The 26,407-nt window shown below is 35.2% G+C and overlaps 1 protein-coding gene across 1 annotated transcript in view; it reads left to right on the top strand.

The window, feature by feature from the left end:
* tiam1b (TIAM Rac1 associated GEF 1b) overlaps nucleotides 1-26,407 on the top strand; it is an 81,787-nt gene that overhangs the window by 5,766 nt on the left and 49,614 nt on the right. Inside the window, exons 2-7 of the mRNA XM_067364917.1 lie at nucleotides 13,756-13,858; nucleotides 15,046-15,919; nucleotides 19,883-20,092; nucleotides 22,758-23,031; nucleotides 24,168-24,340; nucleotides 24,891-25,115. Of these exons, the coding sequence (XP_067221018.1) occupies nucleotides 15,056-15,919; nucleotides 19,883-20,092; nucleotides 22,758-23,031; nucleotides 24,168-24,340; nucleotides 24,891-25,115 (1,746 nt within the window). The 5' untranslated portion in view covers nucleotides 13,756-13,858; nucleotides 15,046-15,055. The remainder of the gene's footprint in view (nucleotides 1-13,755; nucleotides 13,859-15,045; nucleotides 15,920-19,882; nucleotides 20,093-22,757; nucleotides 23,032-24,167; nucleotides 24,341-24,890; nucleotides 25,116-26,407) is intronic.

Here is a 26,407-nt window from a genome sequence, read left to right as displayed (position 1 = left end):
TGTCAAGGCGCTCTGTTCTAGTTCTCTTCCGTGACCTAGTTAGCTGCTTTTCGGTCTACTTAGGCAGCATCATAATCTAAATGAAACCTTGTAAGTGACTAATTTCAAATGCTTGTTACGCAGAGGGAGACTTGACTGCAATTTATTCAAAAGGAAGTTGCGTCCCAAATGACGCACTATAAGCTATGCACTTATGTATTCACCCTAGTGTTAATTAAAGCTGTGACAGTTGATTGCATGAAGTGTCCAACATTCCACACTTCATTTATTAAGTGCATCATCCGGGTATGCTTAATTATTAAAGAGTACTTTTTCTATTTGAAATCTTCGTTGTGAACACACTACCCACTATTTATACCACAAAACGGCATTGAATAGTGCATAAAAATGTGAATTGGGATTAATTTTATGTAGTAATTTTTTATATACTTTTTATAAGTGTTGTATTTCTATTAAAATTAGAAATTAGCAATTAGAAATTGCATTAATTATTTTTATAACTATACTAGAGACTACACTTTATTTCAATAATTTATTTTATTATTTATGATTTTATTTAATGTTTTATAAATTTAATGTTTGTTTTATGAATAGCAATTTGAAATTAATTCATTAGTCCATTTTTATAACTACACTAGAGATTTGACTAGTTTGGTCGTTTTTATTATTTATAATTTTATTTAAATATTTTATAGTATATAAATTAACTAAATGTATTGTTTTTATAATAAATAGAAATATAAAATCAATTAATTAGTCACTTTTTGTAGCTACAATAGAGTTTATTCCTATAGAGATCATTTTTTAATAATTCTATTTATTTATTTTTATAATGTATGATTTTTACTATAGATACAAATATTAAATTAATTTATTTATCAAAATTATTCTACAATTTCAAAAAAATAGAGACTTGACTAATTAATTATATTAGACTTTATTATTTATATTTTTATTTAATAAATCAATATAGACATATTCATTTAAAAATATACACATTTTAATTTATTAAATAAAAATAAATGAAAATTTTTATTAAATAAAAATATGATATATAGTTAAAAAATCATTTTTTATTTTAATAAAGGAACATGAAATGAATTTATTATTGAACTTTTCTATCAATACTTTACAGTACCAAATGAAATAATTATTTATAGTTGACATTTCTCATACTTCTGATTTTATTTTTTTTGCGCATCATCTCTACAAAGTATGCATATGATGATCTGGCTATATATTTCATTTTTGATGGTGCAATAAAGATTTGGTCTAGGTAAGCAGCTCACTTGGTTTTTTGTCTCACTAGTTTCCTGTTCTTCTTAATGTGGCCTATAATTCTGTTTACCCAGAATGCATCAAACACACCATTCATACCTGTTCCGCCCTCCGTTTTGATGAGTGATTTAATGGAAGGGTTATTATCTCTGGTGCTGAAGGCAGCTGTTTTAAAGTGGTCGTCTATGATGTCTAACCTCAAGACAGGTGGTTTAGGTAGACAGACTTGTGTACATGGTTAGTTTTTCTTGATCTTCCGGCTTGGAGAGAGAAACAGGGGGCGTTATTGTACTGGAGTCGGGTGGAAATTAAAGGCCTGTGATCGGAGCTCGGAGCGAGTAAACTCATTTCAACGCGGCTTTGTGTAGTCATGTGTGTCTGAATCCTGTCTTGTTACGCTCGGCTGCACGGCGCAGGGAAGAGGGGCGGAGGGGAGACCCCAGGGTTCGGTGGAGGAAAAACTGAGATAATGTGAAGGAGAGATTTTCTGGAAACTGGATTTTGTTAATCTGTTCTCAGCGTATCACACTGGGGCTCAGGTAATCAGAGGAACACATGCTGTTATGTGTCTTTGGGAAAATATTTGAGCTGGAAAAGTTTGTCCTCGAATGTATTTGAGAAAGTTTGGTTGGTTTGGATCGAGTGTTGTAAGTTCTTTCTTATATTGGAACGTAAAGTCCACACTAGAGTAACTACTAGCTAGGTTGTATCTAACTCTGTACTCGGTACTTATTTGTTCTTAAAGGGATAGTTCACCCAAAATGAAAATTACCCCATGATTTATTCACCATCAGGCCATCCTAGGTGTATTTGACTATCTTTCTTTCTTTCAGACAAACACAGTCAGAGTTATATTAATAAATATCCTAGCTTTTTTACTAATGGTAGTGAAGGGGTTTTAAAGCCCCCAAAAATGCATCCGTCCATTGTAAAAAATAATCCATACGACTCAGGAGGGTTAATAAATGCCTTCTGAAGCAAAGCAATGCATTTCTGTAAAAAATAATATCCATATTTAAAACTTTATAAATTCAAATAACTAGCTCTTCTCTTCTATCAAAATACTCTGAAATTTCTCTTTAAAAAATCTCATTTTAGACTTCTAATTCGTGACTGGTGTTTTGTTTTGCTCTCTCCTCTGTGCTTCCATCATGCGTTTCATCAGTACATCATGCGTCGGGTCAGAGGTCACTCTTCTGCCGCAAATCGATGTGTACGGCCGTCTGCCTGAAACTAGTTATTATAGTTAATAATGTTTTAAATATGAATATTTTCTTACAAAAACACATCACTTTGCTTCAGAAGGCCTTTAATAACCCCCCGGATTACTTTTATGGTGGGTGGATGCATTTTTACAAATATAAAGCTTGGAGGAGCAAGGGTACTGTATTTTAAATATATCTCTGATTGTGTTAGTCTGAAGAAAGTCATGTACACCTAGGATGGCTTGTAAATCATGAAATAATTTTAATTTTGGGGGGAACTAATCCTTTAAGGCAGAATGTAGCTAGTAGGTTGTAAGCTCTCTGTAAAGTAATGCGTAGTTGCACAATATGACGTTTACCCTCAATGATCCAATTCTTTAAATACTTTAAATAGCTTTAAATACATGAGCCGAAGTTGTGTTTAAATGCTGCAAATTTTTATTTTGCCTCATGTTTCTAATGATAAAATTTTCCATTAAATATGATACTTAATCATAAATAACAAAAGTGTTTTTATATGTAAATAACATTCTGAAACTGTATTTGAAACTAAATGAATAAGGATCAATAAATAAATATTTAAAAAAATGACATTTATTGATTATGACTGATTTTATTTGACAAGCACAACATGGAGCGATGCACACGGTGGCTGATTGAGGAGCCGCTAATAAAGTAATCTTTTCACATAATGTTCTCTCTCTTAAAATGTAATAAAACTACGCTGAGTTGTAACTTCCACACAGCTGGTGGAACCAGCCCCTGGATTTCTGTACAGTTTGTGTGCTAATCCTTGTATTTACCTTTGTAGATTGTGATAGAAAGAAAATGAGAAGAATTGAAACCAAAACACATCCGTAAACTTTGTCTTTTATTTATTTTTTGTAGCAGCAAAAACTTCAACACAGTTTTTAAAATGCACTGCCCATTGCAAGCACTTTTTCCTGAAGCAAGCTCTTCTGCGGGCTCTTCTAGAGCAAATCATACTATTGTGAAGCCTTGTTTATGCTTGACACGTTCAGTTTGGTGTGAACCAATGCAGACGTGCTCCAGAGGTGTTTATACTTCACACGCTCTCCAGAAACAACAGGTGGCAGTTCAGAAAACATCATCTGAACCAACAGAAACCACAGTGAGGGGTAGTGCACTGAAGTTTGCATTTGTAAATGACGTTACTTTTGCCAGGCACATTTATATGGATAAGTATTGGTAGGTTGACCCATGTGCTTATAGGTAAAAAATGAATCCACCATCTTTCTCATTTGTTTTTAGTAATTAGTTTTACTACTATAGTAGTAATGTCAAAAGCATCATGGTTGTGCCGAGTGTCACGGTGATACCATTGCTGTGCCATTACACTTAACCTAGCAGTTTCCCTCCAGTTTTGTTTGTTTGGTCTCTGACAGTCAGAAACATCACAGTGGCCCGTTTCATGTGTAAACATGTAGCACAGAGCTGCTTAAGCCTTTACAGTAATTACTGTTAATGCTAATGTTGTTTTCACATGCAGATTGTCTTAAAGGTCAATCATGTGACCTCATTCTTCCTCTGTGCTTGAGATGAACTTTATCTTCTGTTGTTTGCTTCTTAAAGGCACAAGTAAAAGGGAGAACTGGTTGGTTGAACCTTAAGCATGTTGAAAGGTGGATTTTAAGGCTTGTCATGCGCGAGACACTGCAAAAAACAAGTACACTTCTATAATGCTCTATTTTCTTGCACTAATTTTGTACTTAAAAAATCTTCTTTAGTAGTTTTTAAGATAATCTTAAGAACATCTAAGTGTACTCAACTGTGCTATTTTGAGACAGCATGAAATATGAACTAAAACGTGCTTTTAATATACTATCTCTGTATTTAAAAATATATTAAGTTACCACTTGCAGTTCTCTATGGGTTCAAATGAACTATATGTGATATCTAAATACATTTTTTAAATACAGAGATAGAATATTAAAAGCACGTTTTAGTTCATATTTCATGCTGTCTCAAAATAGCACAGTTGAGTACACTTAGATGTTCTTAAGATTATCTTAAGTAGTACTAAAGAAGATTTTTTAGTATATTAAGTATAGAATTAGTGCGCGAAAATAGAGCACTTTAAGTACATTATAGAAATGCAAGCGCAATGGTTAAAGATGTCCGTCTAGTGCATTTACATATACATACATACGTTTTGCTAGCGTACCCTTAAAGTTTTTTTAGGCATTTTTTTAAAAATGTTTTTAAAATGTTGTTCTAGGTTATACGAGTGTTAAGGGAACATTACACTTTACAGTTTTGCAAATATTATGGGACGTTCCTTTGAAAGTAAAGACTACATTCTGAAATAAGTTGTGGAACAAACAAAGTTTCAGAAAAAAAGTTCCATGAATGATGTATCGGATCAGATAACTTTAAACAAACATTCTATTAATGTTACTAGAAGAACGTTTGTTCAGAACTTTGAGAGAACCTTGCCTGAACGTTCTGAGAATGTTCCCTGTTATCTGGGGTTGCACTTCTGAAATTCTTTCTTTCAGGCTTGTTGTCGGGGGTCTCAGGTATGTTTACCCCCACCTCCCATCCCCCATCCATACAACCCTTCCACCTATTCAAGCACGGGGGCAGGGATCATCACCTAATGTCCCTGAGGAGGTGCTAGGGCATGCCTGGACATCCTATCAGCATGTCGTTCACGGGCTTCAAAGCCGCTAGATTAGGGCAGGATGCTCCGACCGAGAGGAACTCAGGAAATATGGGCAATTTTATGACCAATTAATGTGGTTGTGTAGAGATTCGTCTGAAATTAGCGTTCAAAGGGTCACTTTGATATAATGTTATTATTTTATTACTGGATTTAGTTAATGTCAGTTCTGTTTTCAATGTTTACGGATCACTAAACTGATGGTGTGTGTTTTGAGTCAGTGTTATTTTAATATTATTTACTTTCGATTATAGTATTTATAATTCTAAATTAGCTTCTGTTTTCATGTTTTAGTTTTATTTTAAGTTTTAGTAATTTTGTTGTTTGTCAAATCTCCTCCTGTATGTTTAAAACAACATGGATATCACACTGTTTATCGCATTTTTGATACAAACAACTACGCTAATTAATTCACGGTTTGTACAGCACTATTATGGCTCTTTTTTTCTTATTTGGGTGTCTCTCAGGTCTTCTGTGAGTCTGGATATTGAGTCGACCTGTCACTCGAGGGGATCCTCTGAAAGACCTGTCAATCATTCATCACACCACAGTGACCTCCCTGCACAGTTTTGCCAGAGGCACATACTTTAAAATCATAAAATGTTCTTATATTTCTGAACCTCATTACACTGGCTGTGTGTTTTATGTTGCATTCGGTGTGTCTTTCAGGCAGATGGTAAATCTGTGCCGTTTTCATTATTGCTGCAATGCCCCTCCTGGCGTTTCTCAATTAAACGTTTCTACGGCTTCTGAACTAATTTAGCAAGCAAAACAGACAACAAAACAGCATTACAAGTAATCCTGATGAAGAAGGATAGAAAATTATAGAATTGCCTAAAATTCCCCTCTTTGTGATGCAAAATAGGGAACTTGGGAAATTTGGAGCAGCAGTTGAAGGCATAGAAACTTGCTTGAAGAAATATATTTGGTAGAGCTACAACTGAATGTCCATTTAAACACACACTCATACTGCTCACTCTGTTCTCCAGGTGCATTGTGGGTATCAGCAGAATGACTTGTTTTTAGACCATCTCCAATATCACGCTCATAAAAACATCTCGTAAAAGAGGATCACCCCTGGAGCATGCCACAAAAACATCACACTTATCCTGGCATGTAAATAGCAGTTGTTTCCATTTCAGTTTTTTTTTTCAGGGAACTAAAGGTTGGATATAGTAGGATGATTTTTATATCACTATATGTAAACTGTATTATCATACAACTACATGTGAAGATGGATATATATATATATATATATATATATATATATATATATATATATATATATATATATATATATATATATATATATATATATATATATATATCATACTTTATTTAAAACAAATCTCAACAGTATACTCATATTACACTCTAAAAAAAAAATACTGGGTTAAAAACAACCCAAGTTGGGTTGAAAATGAACAGACCCAGCAGCTGGCTTAAATGTTTGCCCATATGTTGGGTAGTTTTATTTAACCCAACTATTGTTTAAAAATTACTATACAGCTGGCTTAAAATGAACCCAAAATAGGTTAAAAATCAGACACATAATTACTAGAAGCAACAGTAATAATTAAAGGGTGAATGTTTATTAATAAGCAGTTTAATAAATGTTTATTGTTTAATTATTAGTCATTAAACTTATTAATAAATGTTAATTTCCAATATATTTTGTGTTCATTTTAAGCAAACAATACAGTCATTTTTTAAACAATAGTTGGGTTAAATAAAACTACCCAACACATTGGGCAAACATTTAATCCAACTGCTGGGTCTGTCCATTTTCAAACCAACAAGTTGTTTTTAACCCAGCATTTTTTTTAGAGTGTAGTATGAGTATACAGTTGAGATTTGATATATAAAGCAGGTTGGGCAAACATTTAACCCAGCTGCTGGGTTAAAATAACCCAATTGCTGGGTTAGTACATTTTCAACCCAACTTGGGTTGTTTTTAACCCAGCATACATAGAGTGTATTAAGATATTAAAAACACTAACACCAGAATCAATGAGTATTGTGAATAGAACTATACAAATAAATTTGATGTGAACTGCATAATGTAGCAAAAAGGTCCAATGTCAGTAGCGTAGTAATGCGTGAAGCACCATTGGTCAATGTGGTGATTCTGCGTGACCAACTTGAACATGAGTACATTCTGCATGAGGAAGTTTTTCGCATGAAACTCTAGATTGCAGATTCCTGTTAAAATGACACACAAAATTTGACCAAGCGTTGGTAAATTTGACTGCAGTCCACTGGATTAGTCAGACAAACAAGATCATCTCTGGGGGTGATTAATTCAGGTTAATTTTATGCTGTTTATCCATTTTGAATTTGGTTTTGGAGTTGCTGTCTTATATAATCCAGTATGCTAGTTATTGTTGTACTTTTATAAAGTGCTGTGAATTAATTACCCTGCATGAACATCAGAAACGGGCCCTTGCTGATTTTCTTGGCAGGAAAATTCCTTCTTTTCCACCCTGCAGCTCCTGATGAGTTTTAGGTTTTGTTTCCAGCTGTCTCTAAGCGTTCTCCAGCTCCCACGCTTAGAAACACACCTCAGGTTGAGCTTTGGGGCAAAAGGTGCTGTTTTCAGCCCTTTGCATCCCTAAAGCTGATCGGCTTGACTTTCAGAGACCGCTCTCCTCATGTCTGGACAGGTCATGGTATGTCTCTAATGTGTGTTCGGGGAATCTAATAACAAAGGACAGCAAAATACACCTGTCACATTTTTTGGGAGATTTGCAGGTAAACACACAGAGCCGCAAAGCGGGTTCCTAGATTGCGTGATGGAGCCCCTGGGCGTGTTTGTTTGCACACCTCTGTGAATTGGGATTTGGGATGACAGGCACTCATTCCAGGATGTTTACGGCTGTCGGATATTTGCCTGACGTCATGACTGGATTTGATGCCACACTGTTTTTTGTCTCTGCTAGGGATCCTATCAGCTAAAGCAGGCCTTTATTCACAGATAGGATATGTCACACCGGAGCTCATCTCAATAACTGTTGATAAAACAAACATGCTTTGAATATAAATGAGTGTGGTAGGTTTGCATTTGAGTTTAGTGCTGTCTTCAACTGTTTTTGGTGGCATATAAATGAGAGGACCAGTAATGAGCTGGTTAACAAGATTTCGTAAACATAATAAGGTCCCATTACTGCAGCAAATAACATTAAAGGATTAGTTCACTTCAGAATTAAAAATTCCTGATAATTTACTCACCCCCATGTCATACAAAATGTTTATGTCTTACTTTCATCAGTCGAAAACAATTTAAAGTTTTTGAGGAAAACATTCCAGGATTTTTCTCCATTTAGTGGACTTCAACAGGAACCAATGGGTTGAAGGTCCAAATGTCAGTTTCAGTGCAGCTTCAAAGAGCTCTACATGATCCCAGATGAGGAATAAGAGTCTTGCTTAGCGAAACAATCAGTCAGTTTTTTTTATAAAATTTATATACTTTTTAACCACAAATGATCGTTTCACTAAACAAGACTCTTACTCCTCATCTGGGATCATGTAGAGCTCTTCGAAGCTGCACTGAAACTGTAATTTGGACCTTCAACCCATTGTACCCCAGTGAAGTCCACCATATGGAGAAAAGTCCTGGAATGTTTTCCTCAAAAATTTAAATTTGTTTTCGACTGAAGAAAGTAAGACATAAACATTTTGTATGACATGGTGGTGAGTAAATTATCAGGAAATTTTAATTCTGAAGTGAACTAAATCTTTAAGTAATGAGGAGCAATACATTTGTTACTGTATTTATTATACTTTGTTAATTTTACTTAATAAAATATACTACTCTTGTTAGTTCACATTAGCTCAGGTCCATGAAATAATAATAACAGACTTTTTTTGCGAGAGGTCCCGGGTTCAAATCCCGTACGAGCCCCCAATTGTATTAGTAAATTATTTATAATGTTGTTTTGATGTTGCTAGGGTATTCTGGGTGGTTGCTAAGGTGTTTCTATGGTGGTCTGAGTGTTTTTAGAATGTATTCTGAAGTTGCTGTGATGTTACTTTACAGTTGCTTACATGAGTTACATGCTCTGAGTACTAGTAACAGTGCTGCTTGACTTAGAAAACATTACTGATGAATTAAATGATGAACCCTAATGAATGTAAAAACTGTGTTTCATATTTATGCACTCAGTTTGAATCACAGAAGGACCACTGCAGTTATCTAGTTGTTTTTGTCCTCCTCTGTTCTTCAGCATTCATCAGCTCTTCCATGAACGGGTCATGCCCGACTGCTCCCGCTGGAGAGTGTGTGAGTGTGACGTATCCTGATGGTCTCGTGATATAGAGCGGTTATTTTCCCTGTCGAGGGAGCTTGTGTGTTTTGATTTGTGTTGGTTAAGGCACGACACGGCCATTAGTTACAGCTAAACAGGCTCATGGGATGGTTTATGTCTTCACTTAGAGGAGAGACTATCCCCCGGTTTCACAGACGAGGCTTAAGCTAGTCCCAGACTAAAATCCATGTTTGAGCTGTTTTAACTGAAAGCAACTTGCATATCTTAAAATAGATCAGTGCCATTGTTCTGTCTCAATATGCAAACCAGTAGTTTTTCTAAGGCAAATTTATAAAAGCTACTTAAATGCCCCAATTGAACTAAGGCCTAATCCTGACTTAATCCAAGCCCTGTCTGTGAAACCGGGCCTCTATCTATCTATCTATCTATCTATCTATCTATCTATCTATCTATCTATCTATCTATCTATCTATCTATCTATCTATCTATCTATCTATCTATCTATCTATCTATCTATCTATCCATCCATCCATCCATCCATCCATCCATCCATCCATCCATCCATCCATCCATCCATCCATCCATCCATCCATCCATCCATCCATCCATCCATCCATCCATCCATCCATCCATCCATCCGAGGATTCTCTCTTTTTAACTGGAAGTAGATTTATCATGATGGTGGAAGATTGTTTTATAACCTTTTCACATTTGTTTATTAATATATGGGGCAGATGATGTAGGAAGCTCTTTAAATCACAGCCTGAGGCCTGCGGGCACATCGAGCTGATGTTCTGAAATTGCATGTTTTTTACCCATGAACGCTTGCTCTCAGCTGCTGTAGTGTGAGAACTTTGGCCGAGCACTCAGGGATGTTGCTGGCCCTGTGTTCAAGTGCCTTCTATTTTAGTGTTATCCTAATGGTTTACGCTAGCATGTGTATACCCCACTCCATCAGTGAAAAGCTGGCCCTGTTTCCACGGAGACACAGGAGAATTTCTCAGTGTTTACATTTCCTGGAGTTTTGCGCCATCGTGCAACGGGATGCAATTATTCCGTCACATTTTATGACTCGCCACAGAAGAGGTCAGAGTACAAACAAAACGTTGAGACTGTGAGAAAGGTACATAGATAGGAGACTTTTTTTTATATAATTATTTTATATGATATTAAGATTAGTTTTTTTCTTGTTTTAAAAATGTTGCTTTTGATTTAAATTGATCTAGTTTAATGGATGCATTGATAATATTACTGGAAAACAATACAAAGCTTTCTCTTTTTGCACTATTCATTTATTTACTACAGGATATAGCTAAAAATGAGAGTAATGAGAAACAGATGAGACACGCATGCAAATCAAATGCTTGTTACCTAGTTTTGTTTCTGCTCTCCTCAGATGTCTCCTGTCAGCTTCTCGGCTCTTAATGTGCCAAACAAGAACTCTGTGTTCTGGTCCTGATGCTTCGGTTCTGTGTGCAGTTGAGTGAGCAGCACCGTCATGAGCCTTCACTACCGTCTCTCAGCTCCACTGCACACAGACCCCAGATCTGCTCTGGTGTGTTAGCCAGGAGACAGAGAGAATGAAGACAGTATAGGAGAGAATCTAAAACAGCTCCAAACTGATCCCTCTGGTTCCTGTCGTCTATAGGAAGCACAGAGATTTACTTCTTGAAACTAAAGGCCCTGATATACTCTTGGCGAAGTTCTTTTTCTTTGTTCACTTACAGAGTTTGAAATACTTCACAGTGGTATAATGATAGTGAATGTTACTGACGTGGATATGTTTGCACAAGCTCTGCAATTCAGCACTCCAGTCATGTCACATTACATTTATTTATATACCACTTTATTCAATATATTGCTTTAAAGCAAGCAGCTTTACAGTATTAAACATGAAAAACCAGTGTTAGTGTCACTTCCAATTAGAATTACAGCTTCAGTTTCTGCTGTAAAGCAGCTCTCCAGTGTGTTCATGTTTTTACTCGCGTCTGACCTCGACAGACTGAACAGAAGAAGTGAACCAGAGAAGATTTAGACGTCAGAGAAGGCGGAGCCTTAGAGCCACACCTACCTATTACATCATCACCTTGGGCCAGTGGTAGTTTGAAGGTGTTTACCAGCCAAAGCAAACTTTCCAAACTCCAGAAATGAGCTTGAACTGAATTTAGTTTTGGCCTGATTTGGTTTGAAATAACATCACACTAGTTTGTTCTTTGATTTCACTTGAAGTATATCAGGGCCTTAATGTTGATTGAGCTTAAAGGGATAGTTCACCCTAAAGTAAAAATTCTAATCAATTACTCACTTTTTATGTTGATCCAATTCTGTATGACTTTCTGTATTCTGTGCAGCACAGAATAAGATATTTTAAATTATTTCAGGGCAGCTCTTGAGAGCATATTTTGACTATGGGCTGTGAAGGTCCAAAAACAATCAAAAAAGCATCATAAAAGCAGTGCATACAGCTACTATCCTATATGAATACAAAAACCACATTCTAAATCTTCCGAAATGATATGATAGCTTTGTGATTGGAACTAAAAAGTGTTGTCAGATCAAATGGAGACATGCACATTTTCAAACTTGCGACAATCAGTTACAAAACGCGAGACAGTCAATGGTGTTTAAAGGGTTAGTTCACCCACAAATGAAAATTCTGTCATTAATTACTCACCCTCATGTCATTCCACACCCGTAAGACCTTTGTTCATCTTCAGAACACAAATTAAGATATTTTTGATGAAACCCGATGCTCAGAAAGCTACTAAAAATATATTTAAAACCGTTAATGTGACTACAGTGGTTCAACCTTAATGTTATGAAGTGATGAGAATACTTTTTGTGCACCAAAAAAAACCAAAATAACGACTTTTCAACAATATCCAGTGATGGGCGATTTCAAAACACTGCTTCATGAAGCTTCGAAGCTTTACAAATCTTTTGTTTCGAATCAGTGGTTCAGAGAGTGTATCAAACTGCCAAAGTCATGTGATTTCAGTAAACGAGGCTTCTTTAAAGGGATAGTTCACCCAAAAATGAAAATTTTATGTTTATCTGCTTACCCCCAGTGCATCCAAGATATAGGTGACTTTTTTTCTTCAGTCGAACGCAAATTATGATTTTTAACTGCAACCGTTGCCGTCTGTCAGTCAAATAATAGCAGTAGATGGGAACTTCAACTATAACAGTAAATAAAACTTGCTTAGACAAATCAAAATTAAAACCTGCGGCTCGTGACGACACATTAATGTCCTAAGACACGAAACGATCGGTTTGTGCGAGAAACCGAACATTATTTATATAATTTTTACCTCTAATACACCACTATGTCCAACTTCGTTCAGCTTCCTGTTAGTGAGGTCAAAAAAACGCATTGTGATGACGGAAGTGATGTCTCACCCATATACTTCAATGAGCGCGAGACATCACTTCCGTTGTCAGAGCGCGATCAGACCTCACTAACAGGAAGCTGAACGAAGTTGGACATAGTGGTGTATTAGAGGTAAAAATTATATAAATAATGTTCGGTATCACAATTAGTTACTTTTTTAAGGAGTAACACAATATTGTAATGCTTTCCCCAACACTGATCATAACATATAAGTCATGTGTCTGGAGCTGCAATTCCTCATTGACCATGAGCTGGTGATATTACTGTTTATTTTTTTATGGTTGATTATCGCTATGAAGGGATCCATTGTGAAAATTCTGCATGAATAGGCTTTTTACTTCAGAATCTTCAGAATAATCATGAAACTAATCTCAGTGGAGGGAGTTCTTTGTGTTTCTAGCGAATCTAATGCCGCCGGATCAGTATGTGTCAGGAAATTTAGTGCATGTCTCTCCACTGCATATAAATGTCTGGGGTGTTTGTTTTTAGCTGAATAATTTTCAAGCATGCTATTCATTAGAACACTCAGCAGTGTGTGCTAACCGACCTCTCTCTCATACTGAATGAAAAATGTGTCTTTTGGATTTCATTGTGTATATATTTCCATTCATGCTGCTGTTTATTGGAAGCAGCAGTAACCGCAGGTGGATATATCTGCGACCACACACGCACAGCCTCTCATGTGCCGGCTCGGAGTGAAGTCCGTCATCTTGCGTTTGTTGAAGCTGTCCAGAGCGCCTGAACATGTGTGGTCTCCAACCACAGCCGCGGATCTCTTCAATCGCTCTTTCAGTTCTAATTCTGTCATATTTCTCGGCGGTTAGTCTAATTTTATCCCACAGCAGCGTTTCCCCTTGTACCACCTCAGAAAGTGCTGTGTTTGGATAATTTTGAATAGCAAATTTATAACTCTCTTGCCTTCTCTTTTTTCAGATTTTGGAAGTCATCCATAACGCCACGAACGGCATGGTGGTAGGAGCTGATCTGTATGCAGAGTGAAATCTATCATGACTGTGATGTCATTGCCACACCGCAGGTAATATCAGAAACAGTCGTGCTGTACCTGTCAGACTCAATGAATGGCACTATGCATTCAGGGTGAATATGATCTCACTAAGAATGAATTTATAAATATATCAAAATTAATTTTATGTGATGTATTATATTAAAGCTTACTAAGTATGTAATTCTAAAAGTAAAATAAATAAATAAACAAATAAATATGTATGTAAACATACCTTTTGCTTGAATTATTATTAATGAAAAAAGTATATATATGCAAAATTTCAATTGTATGGAAATTGTTTTTTTAATTTTATTATTTTATTATTTTATTATTATGTATATATATATATATATATATATATATATATAGTAGAAAAATATAGTACATTTTCAATAATAATTTACACAAATATTTTTATGTATATTTCAATAATAAATACATTAAGATTTATAAATACATTATAAATATAAATACATTAATTTCAATTGTCTATATATGGAAAATATTTTTATTTTTTATTTTATTATTATGTAAAATGTATATATATATATATATATATATATATATATAGTGCATTTTCAAAAATAATTTATAAATATATTTTATGTATATTTCAATAATAAATACATAAAATTTTTTATATATTAATACATTAAAATGTTTATATATTAATTTCAATTGTTTTTATTTTATTATGTAAAATTTATATTTTATATATATATATATATATATATATATATATATATATATATATATATATAATATAGTACATTTTCACTAATAATTTATAAATCTATCTTTATATATATTTCAATAATAATTAATAATAATTTATAAACAAATAATTTGTAAACAAACCTTTAACTGTATTTATACACTAAAAGGTTTGTTTACACAGACTTTTTTTTTTTTTTTTTTTTTTCAGAGGCAGCATAAATGCAATCCAATAATTGGCCTTAATTATATATCTAAAAAAAGTGTTATTATATTTCATTCATATTTTCATATATTTAAAAGTATTACATTCTTAAATAATACTTATAAATTTCATAATATCTATCTTTAACTACACGTTATACGATTCACTAAAATGAACCAGCTCATAAATTTTATTCATAATTAGACTGTACTGTATAATATCCACAATTTTCATTAAAACAGATTTTAAATTTCATTTCATCACTTGTGTATTTTTATATTTTTTTTGTCTGCTGCAGATACTGAGCCATGGGTAACTCAGAAAGTCATAGCGGCGGCCATGGTTACTATGGAGACGGTCAGCGGCACCTCTCCCGTAAGCACATGTCCCGCTCGCTCCGTCTGTCCAGCAAGCAGACGTATTGTTCCCGCCGAACGCCGTCTGGAAAGCCGGAGCACCGCAACTCCGAGACCAGCACCCGCTCCAGCAGCACTCCCAGCATCCCTCAGTCGCTGGCCGACCACGGCCTGGAGCCCTTCAACGACTCGGACATGCTGCCCGACTTCAGCGGTCCAATTTGGGTGGACCGCGTGGCCATGAATCTCCGACCCATGTCCTTCCACAATCATCCGGCCCATTCTCCCACACCGTCCCACACCGTCACTGCTAAACCGGCCGACGCCGAGCCACCAGAGGACACGACTCAAGTCCAGCACACACGGGACGGCTCCCAAGAGGGGTCCAGCTTTAAGAAGAAACGCTCCAAGTCTGCAGACATGTGGAGGGAGGACTCGCTGGAGGTGTCCTTATCCGACCTGAGCCAGGAGCACCTGACCAGCACGGAGGAGATCGGAGACACGCCCGAAGACTGTGAAGCCCGTTTGCAGGCGTCTGCTCAGGAGCTGCTGGACTCGACCCGCGCCAATTCTTTAGACGAGCTCTACGGACCGAAGAGCCCCACCTGCAGGCCGACACATGGACGCTATGCCAAATGGCACAAGGGTGGCACTACAAGCAGAGAAGGTGACGAGGATAAAATTATCTCGCCCTGCGAGGACGATGGCGCCGCCTACGGCGCGTACACACTGCCCTGCCGCCGGTCTCACTGTCTGTCGGAGGGACCGACCAATCATCAAGGAGTAATGCAAGGGAGGCGGGCACAAACCATACAGGTGAGTTTTGCTTGGCTAGCCCCGCCCACAGTGAAATCTTATTAGACTCCTATTGGTCCCTGCTCCATGTTACCGAATATTATACTCCAAATAATGTAATTGTGTTGTATCCAGGGATATTATTGTATATTAAAACTAAAACCATAAAAAAAAAAAACATTTTCTGTTTGTTTCACCATAACACAGCATTTCTTATTTTTATAACTTGATGTACTAAAATAACTAAAACTAAACCTGAAATAAAAATTAATAAAAACTATATAGACCTATATAAAAAAAAACTAATAAAAATGACAAAAGCACACAACAAAAATTACTAAAACTTTAAATAAAATGAATATATCAATAAAAACTCATTTAAATGTGATCTATACAATTGTAAAATATAAATAAAAATGTTTTCTAATTATTTAGAATTTTTCATATTTATAAGTATAAAACAATACTATTATATTTTCATAATTAGTATTTTTTTGTGTTTTGTCTATAAAAATGTATAATATAAATACATTATATATATTTTTTTAATCTTTGGTACTTTTTAGATTTTATCTATATAAAATATAAATACCATTATATGTTATCTTTATTTTATTTTTATTTTTTTATGTTCTATCTATTAAACATACAAAATATAAATACCATTATATTTTTACATAAACATTTTATTGTGAGAATTAAAATATATGGAATATAATAACTACAGTCAAACCAAAAATTACTTTTTGATATTTTTGATATATTTTTACTAGTGGGTGCAGGACACTATAGTTCATTTCTGTAAGTGAAGATAGCAAAATAAAGTAAAATGTGACATATTATACCCAAAAACTCTTCATACAGTGGACTACCAGTAAAACTGCTACAAATTTGGAACCAAAAATTATTCAGATACTTTGATCTGACCATGTTTTAGTGTTATCTGACATAATTAAGATGATTTTTTTCTGACACAGTTTAACTCTGAGATCTTGTCATATTTTATTACTGTAGTGAATAAAGTGAATTAATGAATCAAGGTGTCTGAATAAATTTTGGTTTGACTGTATGTAAGAAATATTATCCTGTTCAGTCTAGTTTACTAAGTGAAAACAGAACAGAAACTGATTTGAACAGAAAATGTTTCATATTTTAGTAAAGTGAAGTGCAGTTGTTCTCCAACTGGTCACCACCGCATCATGTTAGACATTTACATAAAGTTGAACTCTGTACAACTTTGAGGATACTTGTTAAATTGGCAACTCTCACTGAAAATGAATGACTTTGTTTGAATGATTAGAGTCATTCTCTTTGAGAGTGAATGCCCTGTAGGTGTGCTGTGTGAATGTGAGTGTAATGTTGTGCTAGTGTAGGTGTACCGTAGGGAATTTCAGTCTTGCTGTGAATGTTCGCTGCGGTTAATCCCCCAGAATCCATCAGAATCTCCTCATGTAGAGACTGTACATATGAATGACTCATTTGTGTGAGTTCAGTTCACACAAACTCCACTATTGTTCCACATCGGACAGTGTTATGATTTCACTAGATTTCAACCCAGTCAATTGTTGGTGCAAACTAACAAAAATGTAATGGTAATTATATATATATATATATATATATATATATATATATATATATATATATATATATATATATATATATATATATATATATATATATATATATATTAATAATAATAATTGAAAAAAAAACAAGGGAAAAAATATATATATAATTTGTTTATATTTTTATAGATATATAGATATAAAATTAATGGTATTTATATTTATATTTTACACACACACACACAAACACACACACACACACACACACACACACACACACACACACACACACACACACACACACACACACACACACACACAGTTGGTGCAGGACACTATAGTTCATTTCTGTAAGTGAGGATAGCAAAATAAAGTAAACTGTGACATATTATACCCAAAAATTCTTCACACAGTGGACTACCAGTAAAATTAATAACAATTTGGAATTATAAATTATTCAGACACTTTGACCTGACCATGTTTTGCTTAAGTGTAATCTGACATAGTTAAGATAATTTTTTTTCTGACACAGTTTACCATTTTTTTATAATTTATTTTATTTTTATAATTCAGTTTATTCACTATAGTTAAAAAAATGGTAATAAAATATGATGAAATTAAATGAAATGTTCTGAATAAATTTTGGTTTGACTGTATATAAAAACAAATAATTTAGTGGTATTTATATTTTATTTTTTATAGATAAAGAACCAAAAAACAAATAACTATAAAAAATAATAATATTTGAATATTTATAGATAAAATATAAAAAAATACAAAATAATTTAAAAAAAAATGTATTAAAGTATTTATATTTGATATTTTTCCAAACATAAAAAATCCATAAAATTCAATTGTATTCATGTTTTATATATTTATAGATAAATTACAATGAAATGCCATTATACTACCATGGTTATTTGTACATGTACAGTCATTTTTAAAGACATGTACTGTTTATTGCAGTTCATCATATAGAATACTGTAACACAATTTCACTTTATTGAAAGCATTTGTAACACGAATTAATCAAAATTATTTTTTTTATATGAATATAGTACTTGAAAATTATAACCAAAAGGTGAAAAAAGAGGGAAAATACTCCAGGGCTGCACTGATAATAAAAAAAGAATAAATAAAATACATATTACACATTATTGTAACAGCATGTGTAGTTGTTCATTATAGTGAATTACAGTGGTGGTTCTAGTCTGCTCTCTCTCTCTCTCTCTCTTGCTTTGGAGTGGGTGGAATTTCAGCTAAAATTGCAATTAGCTTGTAATGATAATTTTTTAAATTTTTAGCTATAAAATTGAGAATATTTTAAAATAATTACTGCATAAATGCTTGGAATTTGCCATCATTCTGTTTTGAATGTGTTTTTAATCATTTTGAATGCAGTGCATTAGCATTAGAAAAATGTGCTGAAAATACACAGTATTTTGCATGTTGTGGAGTATGAATGGGAAAAGTGTGGTCACTGAATGCATTTTGTCTGAAGGCAATGAAAAATCAGTTTGATCTGCATTGACTTCTGTTTTTTTTTTCTGACTGTGTGAAGAGTTTTGAAAATGTGGTTTCAGTATTGAACAATGCTTGTTAGCGACTGAAAAAAACTGTAAGATCACTGTACTATTGTACCACAACAGTGCTTTTCTATAGACGTACTAACTGTCATCCTGTCTGACGTGTGTTGACAGCCATAGTGCATTGTGGGTAGTGGACTGTCACATTGTCCATATGTTGGTGGTTGTTTTTTCCTGATGATCCAGATCCTGGAGTCAGACTTCTGTGAGAACAGCTCGCTTCTTTTGTCATGCTAATGAGCTGTAACTGACAGAGGAACGAGATTGAGAGAGAGAGAATGAGGAGAAAAGGTAGAGAGAGTTGAGGTCTAGATTTATTTTTGCCTATATATTTCTTGCATATACATACGCAAGTGTTTCAGTTACATGTAGGTATTTGCTAGAGCAACAAAGAAAAAGATAAAGACAGAAAATCACTGTGACTCTCCCTCCCTGTGAGGCACCATCGGTGAAGATGAATGGCATGCCAGGTCGCACAGTCCAGTCATGTGACTCCCGCTAGATGCCGGGTTTGGTGGGTAATATCCCATCATTCCCCAGCAGCAGTACAGTGTGGTATTGTACAGTAAAGTTTACAGCACTATAACTCGACACACACGGTTCAGACAGTGCTGTGGTCTCTCAGACTGACGTCACCGCCTGTAACATGTTCACTTCAGCATGTCCTCTGCTTCTGAAGACGTGCTGCAGGTAGGAGGAATGAAGATGTGTTGGAGAAGAGCCACGTTTATCTTAGTCTTTATTTCTTTCAGTCTGTTGAAAACAAACTTACTCTGAAAAGCGAATTATGCAGTACGTGAATCTCACACTGACCTTCTACCTGTGTGGTTCAGGATGTCACGGCAGGAGACGGCAGTGATTATGAGGACAGCGGTATCGATGGGCTGACGGGGGACAGCGAGGCGTCTCAGCATCAGGCTCGCCGCTACAAGACCATGTCTGCGTCGTTCTCCGTATACTCCACGTCAGCAGGGGGCGCCTTCACCGGGAGCGACAGTGGGAGCAGCAGCGGGGCTGGAGCGGGACCCTCAGACGGCACACAGGTGGGCAAAATGATTTATTACTGTTTACTTCAGTTCTTCTGTTGCATCCGAATATCAGTAAATACGGATTAACATCAGATAGATGTAATGCTAGCATCTAACGTCATTTTTAATGTTTTTAATTGTTTTTTAGATACAATTTATTGACCTTATTCCTGACTAGCCTACTGTGTTTTGAATTATAGGTTGCACTTCCGGGTTGGGGAACTTCCATTTAAAAAGACTGAAACGAATAATTTCAAATCATAAGATTGCCCTACAAATAAAGCTTATCTGTCAGTTTGACTGAATGAGCGGTCAATGTTTCTTTCATGTTTTATTTTCAGAAATCATGAGAATAACGTAATGCTTGGCATTTTAATGTAACATGTTATAACAAGAATATCTATGGCAAGAGCTCTTTTCAGTCGCTGCTTTCTATCCTCATGATTATTTTATTTTGTCTCTTTGCATACCGCTGTAATAGTATGAAAAAGGACAACAGATACTGCACATTTGTGGTCTATTCTCCCGATATAATTTACGATATATCCCATTAATAATTCACTGGAATGCACAAAGAATCTCTCGTTTTTCTCCAGGTTTGTTTTCACAGGTAAATACAATTTATTATCTGTAAATAAGATGGAAATCACTTTGAAATAGTATCACGCACGCAAGTTCATGAACATTTTTATTAAGGCAACATATATTACATAATGCAGATATATATCACTACAGTTGTATTTAACCCGTCCGTTATTGCTGTGGAAAGCATGGCGCTTTTTCATGGTCTGTTGAAAGGACTTTGTTGATGCTTTTACACTTTTAAATGTCCTTTTAATGTTCAATTATTGAAGGGTGAGTAGAATAATGTCATCTCATTGTCCCATTTTAAAAACAAAAAGTATTATTGCGTTCATAGAGCGAGTCTTTCACTGACTGTTTACAGCTTAACTGAAGTTACTCCCATAATTGGCACAAAGCATCATGGGGCGTAGGAATAAGGTGGATAGTTTTATATGACATTTTGATAAATAAAATGTTAAGATATTTCAGAGAGGCACCCAACTCTCTTACGTTTTAATGCAATATTAGGAAAGATATCATAGGCTTTAATTAAGGAAGTAAATAGGGTATATTTGAAGAGTTCGGTTCTAAAATGCAATAACTCTATTTTGATTAATTTGAGTAAAAAGGTGTTTTCTTTACCAAGAAGGCAGCAAGATGAAAACCACTATTTTCTGTTTCAAACTTTCACATAGCATCTTTACGGAAGTGGATCAGGGCCAAGCAATAATAAAAAAATAAAACCATCTTGAGATTAAAGTTGTTAAATTTTGAGAAAAAAGTCGAGATAAAATTTTGAGAATAAACTCTTTAAATTATGACTTTATTCTCAACATTTTATCTCGACTTTTTTTCTCATAATTTAATAAATTTGTTCTCGTAATATAACAACTTTTTTCCTCGTAATTTAATGACTTTATTCTCAACATTTTATCTCGACTTTTTTCTCAAAATTAAACTAGTTTTTTTCTCTTGATTTAATGACTTTATTCTCAACATTTTATCTCGACTTTTTTCTTGAAATTTAATGACTTTTTTCTCCTAATTTAATGACTTTATTCTCAACATTTTATATCGACTTTTTTCTTGAAATTTAATGACTTTTTTCTCCTAATTTAATGACTTTATTCTCAACATTTTATCTCGACTTTTTTCTCAAAATTTAACGAGTTTATTCTCAACATTTTATCTCGACTTTTTTCTTGAAATTTAACAACTTTTTTCTCGTAATTTAATGAGTTTATTCTCAACATTTTATTTCGATTTTTTTCTTGAAATTTAACAACTTTAATCTCGAGATGGTTTTATTTTTTTATTATTGCTTGGCCCTAATCCTCTTCCGTACATCTTTTGGTTATAAAAAAATGAAAAATTGAAATCTACATTTTGATTTTAAAACGTTTATTATAAAAACAGATTATTTTTTCCCAAAATGCAATAAATCCATGACACGTTTTTTTTTTTTTCAAAATGCAATATCAATATAAAAGTTATTTTTCATATTGAAAATACACAGCAAAGTAAGTTGATTCACATATATGACAGCCTCTGAACTTTGTCAATACTAATCTTATATACAGGCATTTGACTAAAAATACATTCAGTCGTCGCTCCCAAAATGAATTCAACAAGTCATCTCGTTAATGTTATAAATTAATTATGTCTCTGTTTGTCATTCATTATTGATTAAAGAGTATCTGGCGCCACCACACAGTTCAAATAAACACATTTGCCGAGCACATTGGTATTAAAAACAGCTTTTAAAATCTGTCAATGATTCAGTTTTGGGGACTGTGACAGAGGTTTGATGCTGTCCCGACTCGAGTGCCTCATCTTCTTAATCTCTTAAACATGATAGAATAACATGACAGATATTGCATTTTGCGCAAAATGAATGAATGACTTTTCAATACCAAACACATACAATACTTATTTTGGCGGAAACTCCGTTTTTTTAAAAATTGGCGTTTATCGCGTTTTGGAACCAAACTCTTCAATTTTATTTTATGTTATCATTAAGAACAAACTATGAACAAGTGATTTGTATGTTATTTGTACGTTTGTGATGCAGTTTAGCATCTGTACGGTGATAACAGATCTGTGTGTCTCTGATCAGGGTGTCTATGAGAACTTCCGTCAGGAGCTGGAGCAGAACGTGAGCCCGGCGGAGGTTCCCGAGGAGAGAAGCTCAGCGTTCAGCGACGAGCAGAGCAGCGTGACGCTGAGCTCCGCCTACCACACGGACCCGCTCCTGAACGTGGCCGCCGTACAGGGTACGGTGCGCAAAGCCGGACGCCTCGCCGTCAAAAACTTCCTGGTGCATAAAAAGAGCAAGAAAGTGGAGCTCGCCCCTCGCCGCAAGTGGAAGAGCTACTGGGTGTCCCTCAAAGGTGTGTGTGTGGTGTTTCTGAAAGATGTGAGCGGTTAACTGACACCATAAACAGGTTTTGCAACTTCCTGTGAAAGCATTTGAAAGAGAAAGGGAAGATTATGTTTGTTGTGTTGTGTTATGTGGGTAGGTCCAGAAAAAGATCTGCAGCATTAAAACGCCCATCATTCACTAGTCACCTCTGACACACATATTCTGGCAAATTTGATGTTTTCAGCTACTAATAGGAGTAAAAACAGTAATATGAAAAATGAAAAGTGAAACATTTTTACAATTTAAAAGATGATTCTTTTCTATGAATATATGTATATATTTTCAGCATCATTACTCCAGTCTTCAGTGTCACATGATCCTTCAGTAATCATTCTAATATGCTGAATTGCTGCATATTAGAATAAATTCATGAAACTTAAGTTGCAATAGTGCTTTTTTACTTATTGTGACATAAATCCGAGTGAAACTGCTTCCCGTACAAGAACAAATGTAGGGCTGGGCTTGATTTTGTCCATGTGGAGTTGATTGGATGGTTGTGGTTTGCTATTGGTGGATCTCATGTGATTGACAGGTTGCCCCGCCCTTGCGCTAGTAAATATCATCAGAGAAGAGATGAGCTGTAAGAGGACGAGGAAGTTATTTTGATCAAAGATTAAGAGGCAAATGAATGTGCTCGGATAAATAATTTATAATAAATAATGCAGTATTCTATTAAAAAAACATGACTTTTATTTGTCCTTGCTGAATAAAAGTATTAATTTCCTTCCAAAAAAAGAAAAAGAAAGATCTTACTGACTCCAACTGGGTCCTTGACGATGTAACTGATACACACTATGTAAGAGTATTGATGTTAGAAAGCTCTGTATCTTTTCCAGCAGTGTGAAAACAAAATAAAATCAAAGCTGAAAAAAACTATTCAATAAGTCTGTGCACATTATATTGGATTTTATTGAAGAAAGCAGTGCTGCATTTCTTATTTTGGCCACTGGAGAGCAGAATTCAATCAATAAAGCCGTAAAACTCCAATCTATTGGATAACCTGCTCCCGTTCCCCTGGAAACAGTGACTCAGTCTGCAGTGTTAATTGAACTCACATTAACTACTTTATGATGCTTGAGTGAATGTTTTCATTTGTCCTCCCAGGATGCACTCTGTTTTTCTACGAGACAGACGGGCGATCGGGCATCGATCACAACAGCATCCCTAAACATGCAGTGTGGGCTGAGAACAGCATCGTCCAGGCCGTCCCGGAACACCCCAAAAAAGATTTCGTCTTCTGCCTGAGTAACTCGCTTGGAGACTCCTTCCTGTTTCAGGTAACTGAACATCCTGTGGAAACCACTTTTCATATACTAATACTGAACTGACCGATTCATATATAAATATTTGATTCACTATTATGTTCAGAATGGAATAGTAACATACTATTACACCATATACAACTATCTAGTTGCCTAATAAACCTGGTATTGAGTATTATGATTATTGTTGACTCTTTACAAATTGCATTTGTTCCTCTTACGAAGTCAGTTTGGATACAAGCATCTGCTTAATGCATGTAATTTTTTACAGTGTGCATTATGTCAAAATTAACAGTAGTATGCCAAAAAAAAAGTGACATTTGTTTAGCATTTTAGTCCAAAACAGAAAGTCAAAACTCTGAGCTATTTGCTACTTATAACTTTATTTATCACTCTGAGAATGAAAAGTCAAGTTGAGTGCATTACATTGTGGGATGCTGTGGTTTACCAGGTGGAATAGCAGCTATTCCTTGCATACAGAGAATTTGGCTACCGTGCACAGTATACATAAATAGTAGTATGTTAATATGCTGTTTAACTTCTGATCCCTCACCTCTTTCTGTAGACTTGCAGTCAGACAGAGCTTGAAAACTGGATCACGGCCATCCACTCAGCCTGCGCCGCGGCCTTCGCTCGGCAGCATCACCGCGAGGACACAGTGCGTCTGCTGCGGGCGGAGATACGAAAGCTGGAGCAGAAGATCGACATGGATGAGAAGATGAAGAAAATGGGAGATATGCAGCTCTCTGCTGTCACTGACTCCAAGAAGAGAAAGACCATTCTGGAGCAGGTCATTCATGGTTATTTACAATGTTTAAATTGCATACAATCCAATAGGGCTGGGACAATAAATAGATGCATCGGGAATCGAGAAATGATTTTGGATCGATTCTGAACTTATTTTTTAACAGCAGATGGCACTGCTTGCTTTAAAACAGCCGTATTCTGCTTGCTTCCAATTCCTTACACACACCACATGAACTTTCTATAAAATAATCATTCATAAAGTTCGAAAAGGTTGACATGAAGCACAAGGGTGTTTGCAGTGGGCTGTTTACATTAATCTTGTATCATAAATGCAAATACATTCTCAGCCGAATGCACAAGCGCTCTTCTTCATGAGCATTTGAGTGTGCGGTTAAAAACTAGCCTAGAGCGCCATCTGCTGTTAAAAACTAAACTCAGAATCGATTCAAGAGAGAATCACGATGCATTCGGAAAATCTCAGAATCAATCCACGAATCGCAATGCATCGATTTATTGTCCAAGCTCTACAATCCAACATGTTCAAAGTCAGATCATCCACTGAAAGTGAAATATGGCACCAAGCAGCAAAATCAATCACAATCAGAACATATTTGATGTTGAAGTTGCACTCAGTAGTTTTTTTTCCTCATTTCTCTTTATTAATAGAAAGTTCAAAAGAACAGCATTTATTGAAATTGAATTTTTTGTAATATTATAAATGTCTTTACCTTACTGACCCAAAACTTTTCACTATATGCTGTTTTTTAACTTTCTATTAATCAGAGAATCCTGTTTTAAACATTTATAATAATCAGAAGTGTTTCTTGAGCAGCAAATCGGCAAATCAGAATGATTTCTGAAGGATCATGTGACACTGAAGACTGGAGTAATGATGCTGAAAATTCAGCTTTGATCAATGAAATAAATTATATTTTACAACATATTCACATAGAAAACGTCTTGGGTTACGAGTGTAACCCTTGTTCCCTGAGTAAGGGAACGAGACGCTACGTCGTTGACGTGATGGGAATCCTCTGTGTTTTTGTGTTCGTGAAGCACCACTGTATCCAACCAATGAGAGAGAGAACGTGACGTCATAGGCGGGCGACGTCGCGGACTATAAAGCACGCCCAAAAACAGAGAACGCTAGCTTCTGTGATATGTCTGAAGGAAGCGCTCCAGGCATGCAGGAGGTACGGCAACATGACGTAGCGTCTCGTTCCCTTACTCAGGGAACAAGGGTTACACTCGTAACCCAAGACGTTCCCTTTCGTGGGAACTATCGACGCTACGTCGTTGACGTGATGGGAACGCTGTCCCAACTATGCCGTGCCT

Source organism: Chanodichthys erythropterus, chromosome 17 (assembly GCF_024489055.1).
Source record: "Chanodichthys erythropterus isolate Z2021 chromosome 17, ASM2448905v1, whole genome shotgun sequence".
NCBI classification, from domain to species: domain Eukaryota; kingdom Metazoa; phylum Chordata; class Actinopteri; order Cypriniformes; family Xenocyprididae; genus Chanodichthys; species Chanodichthys erythropterus.
The sequence above is the reverse complement of the archived record's forward strand: the minus strand, read 5'-3'. Positions and strand labels throughout refer to the sequence as shown.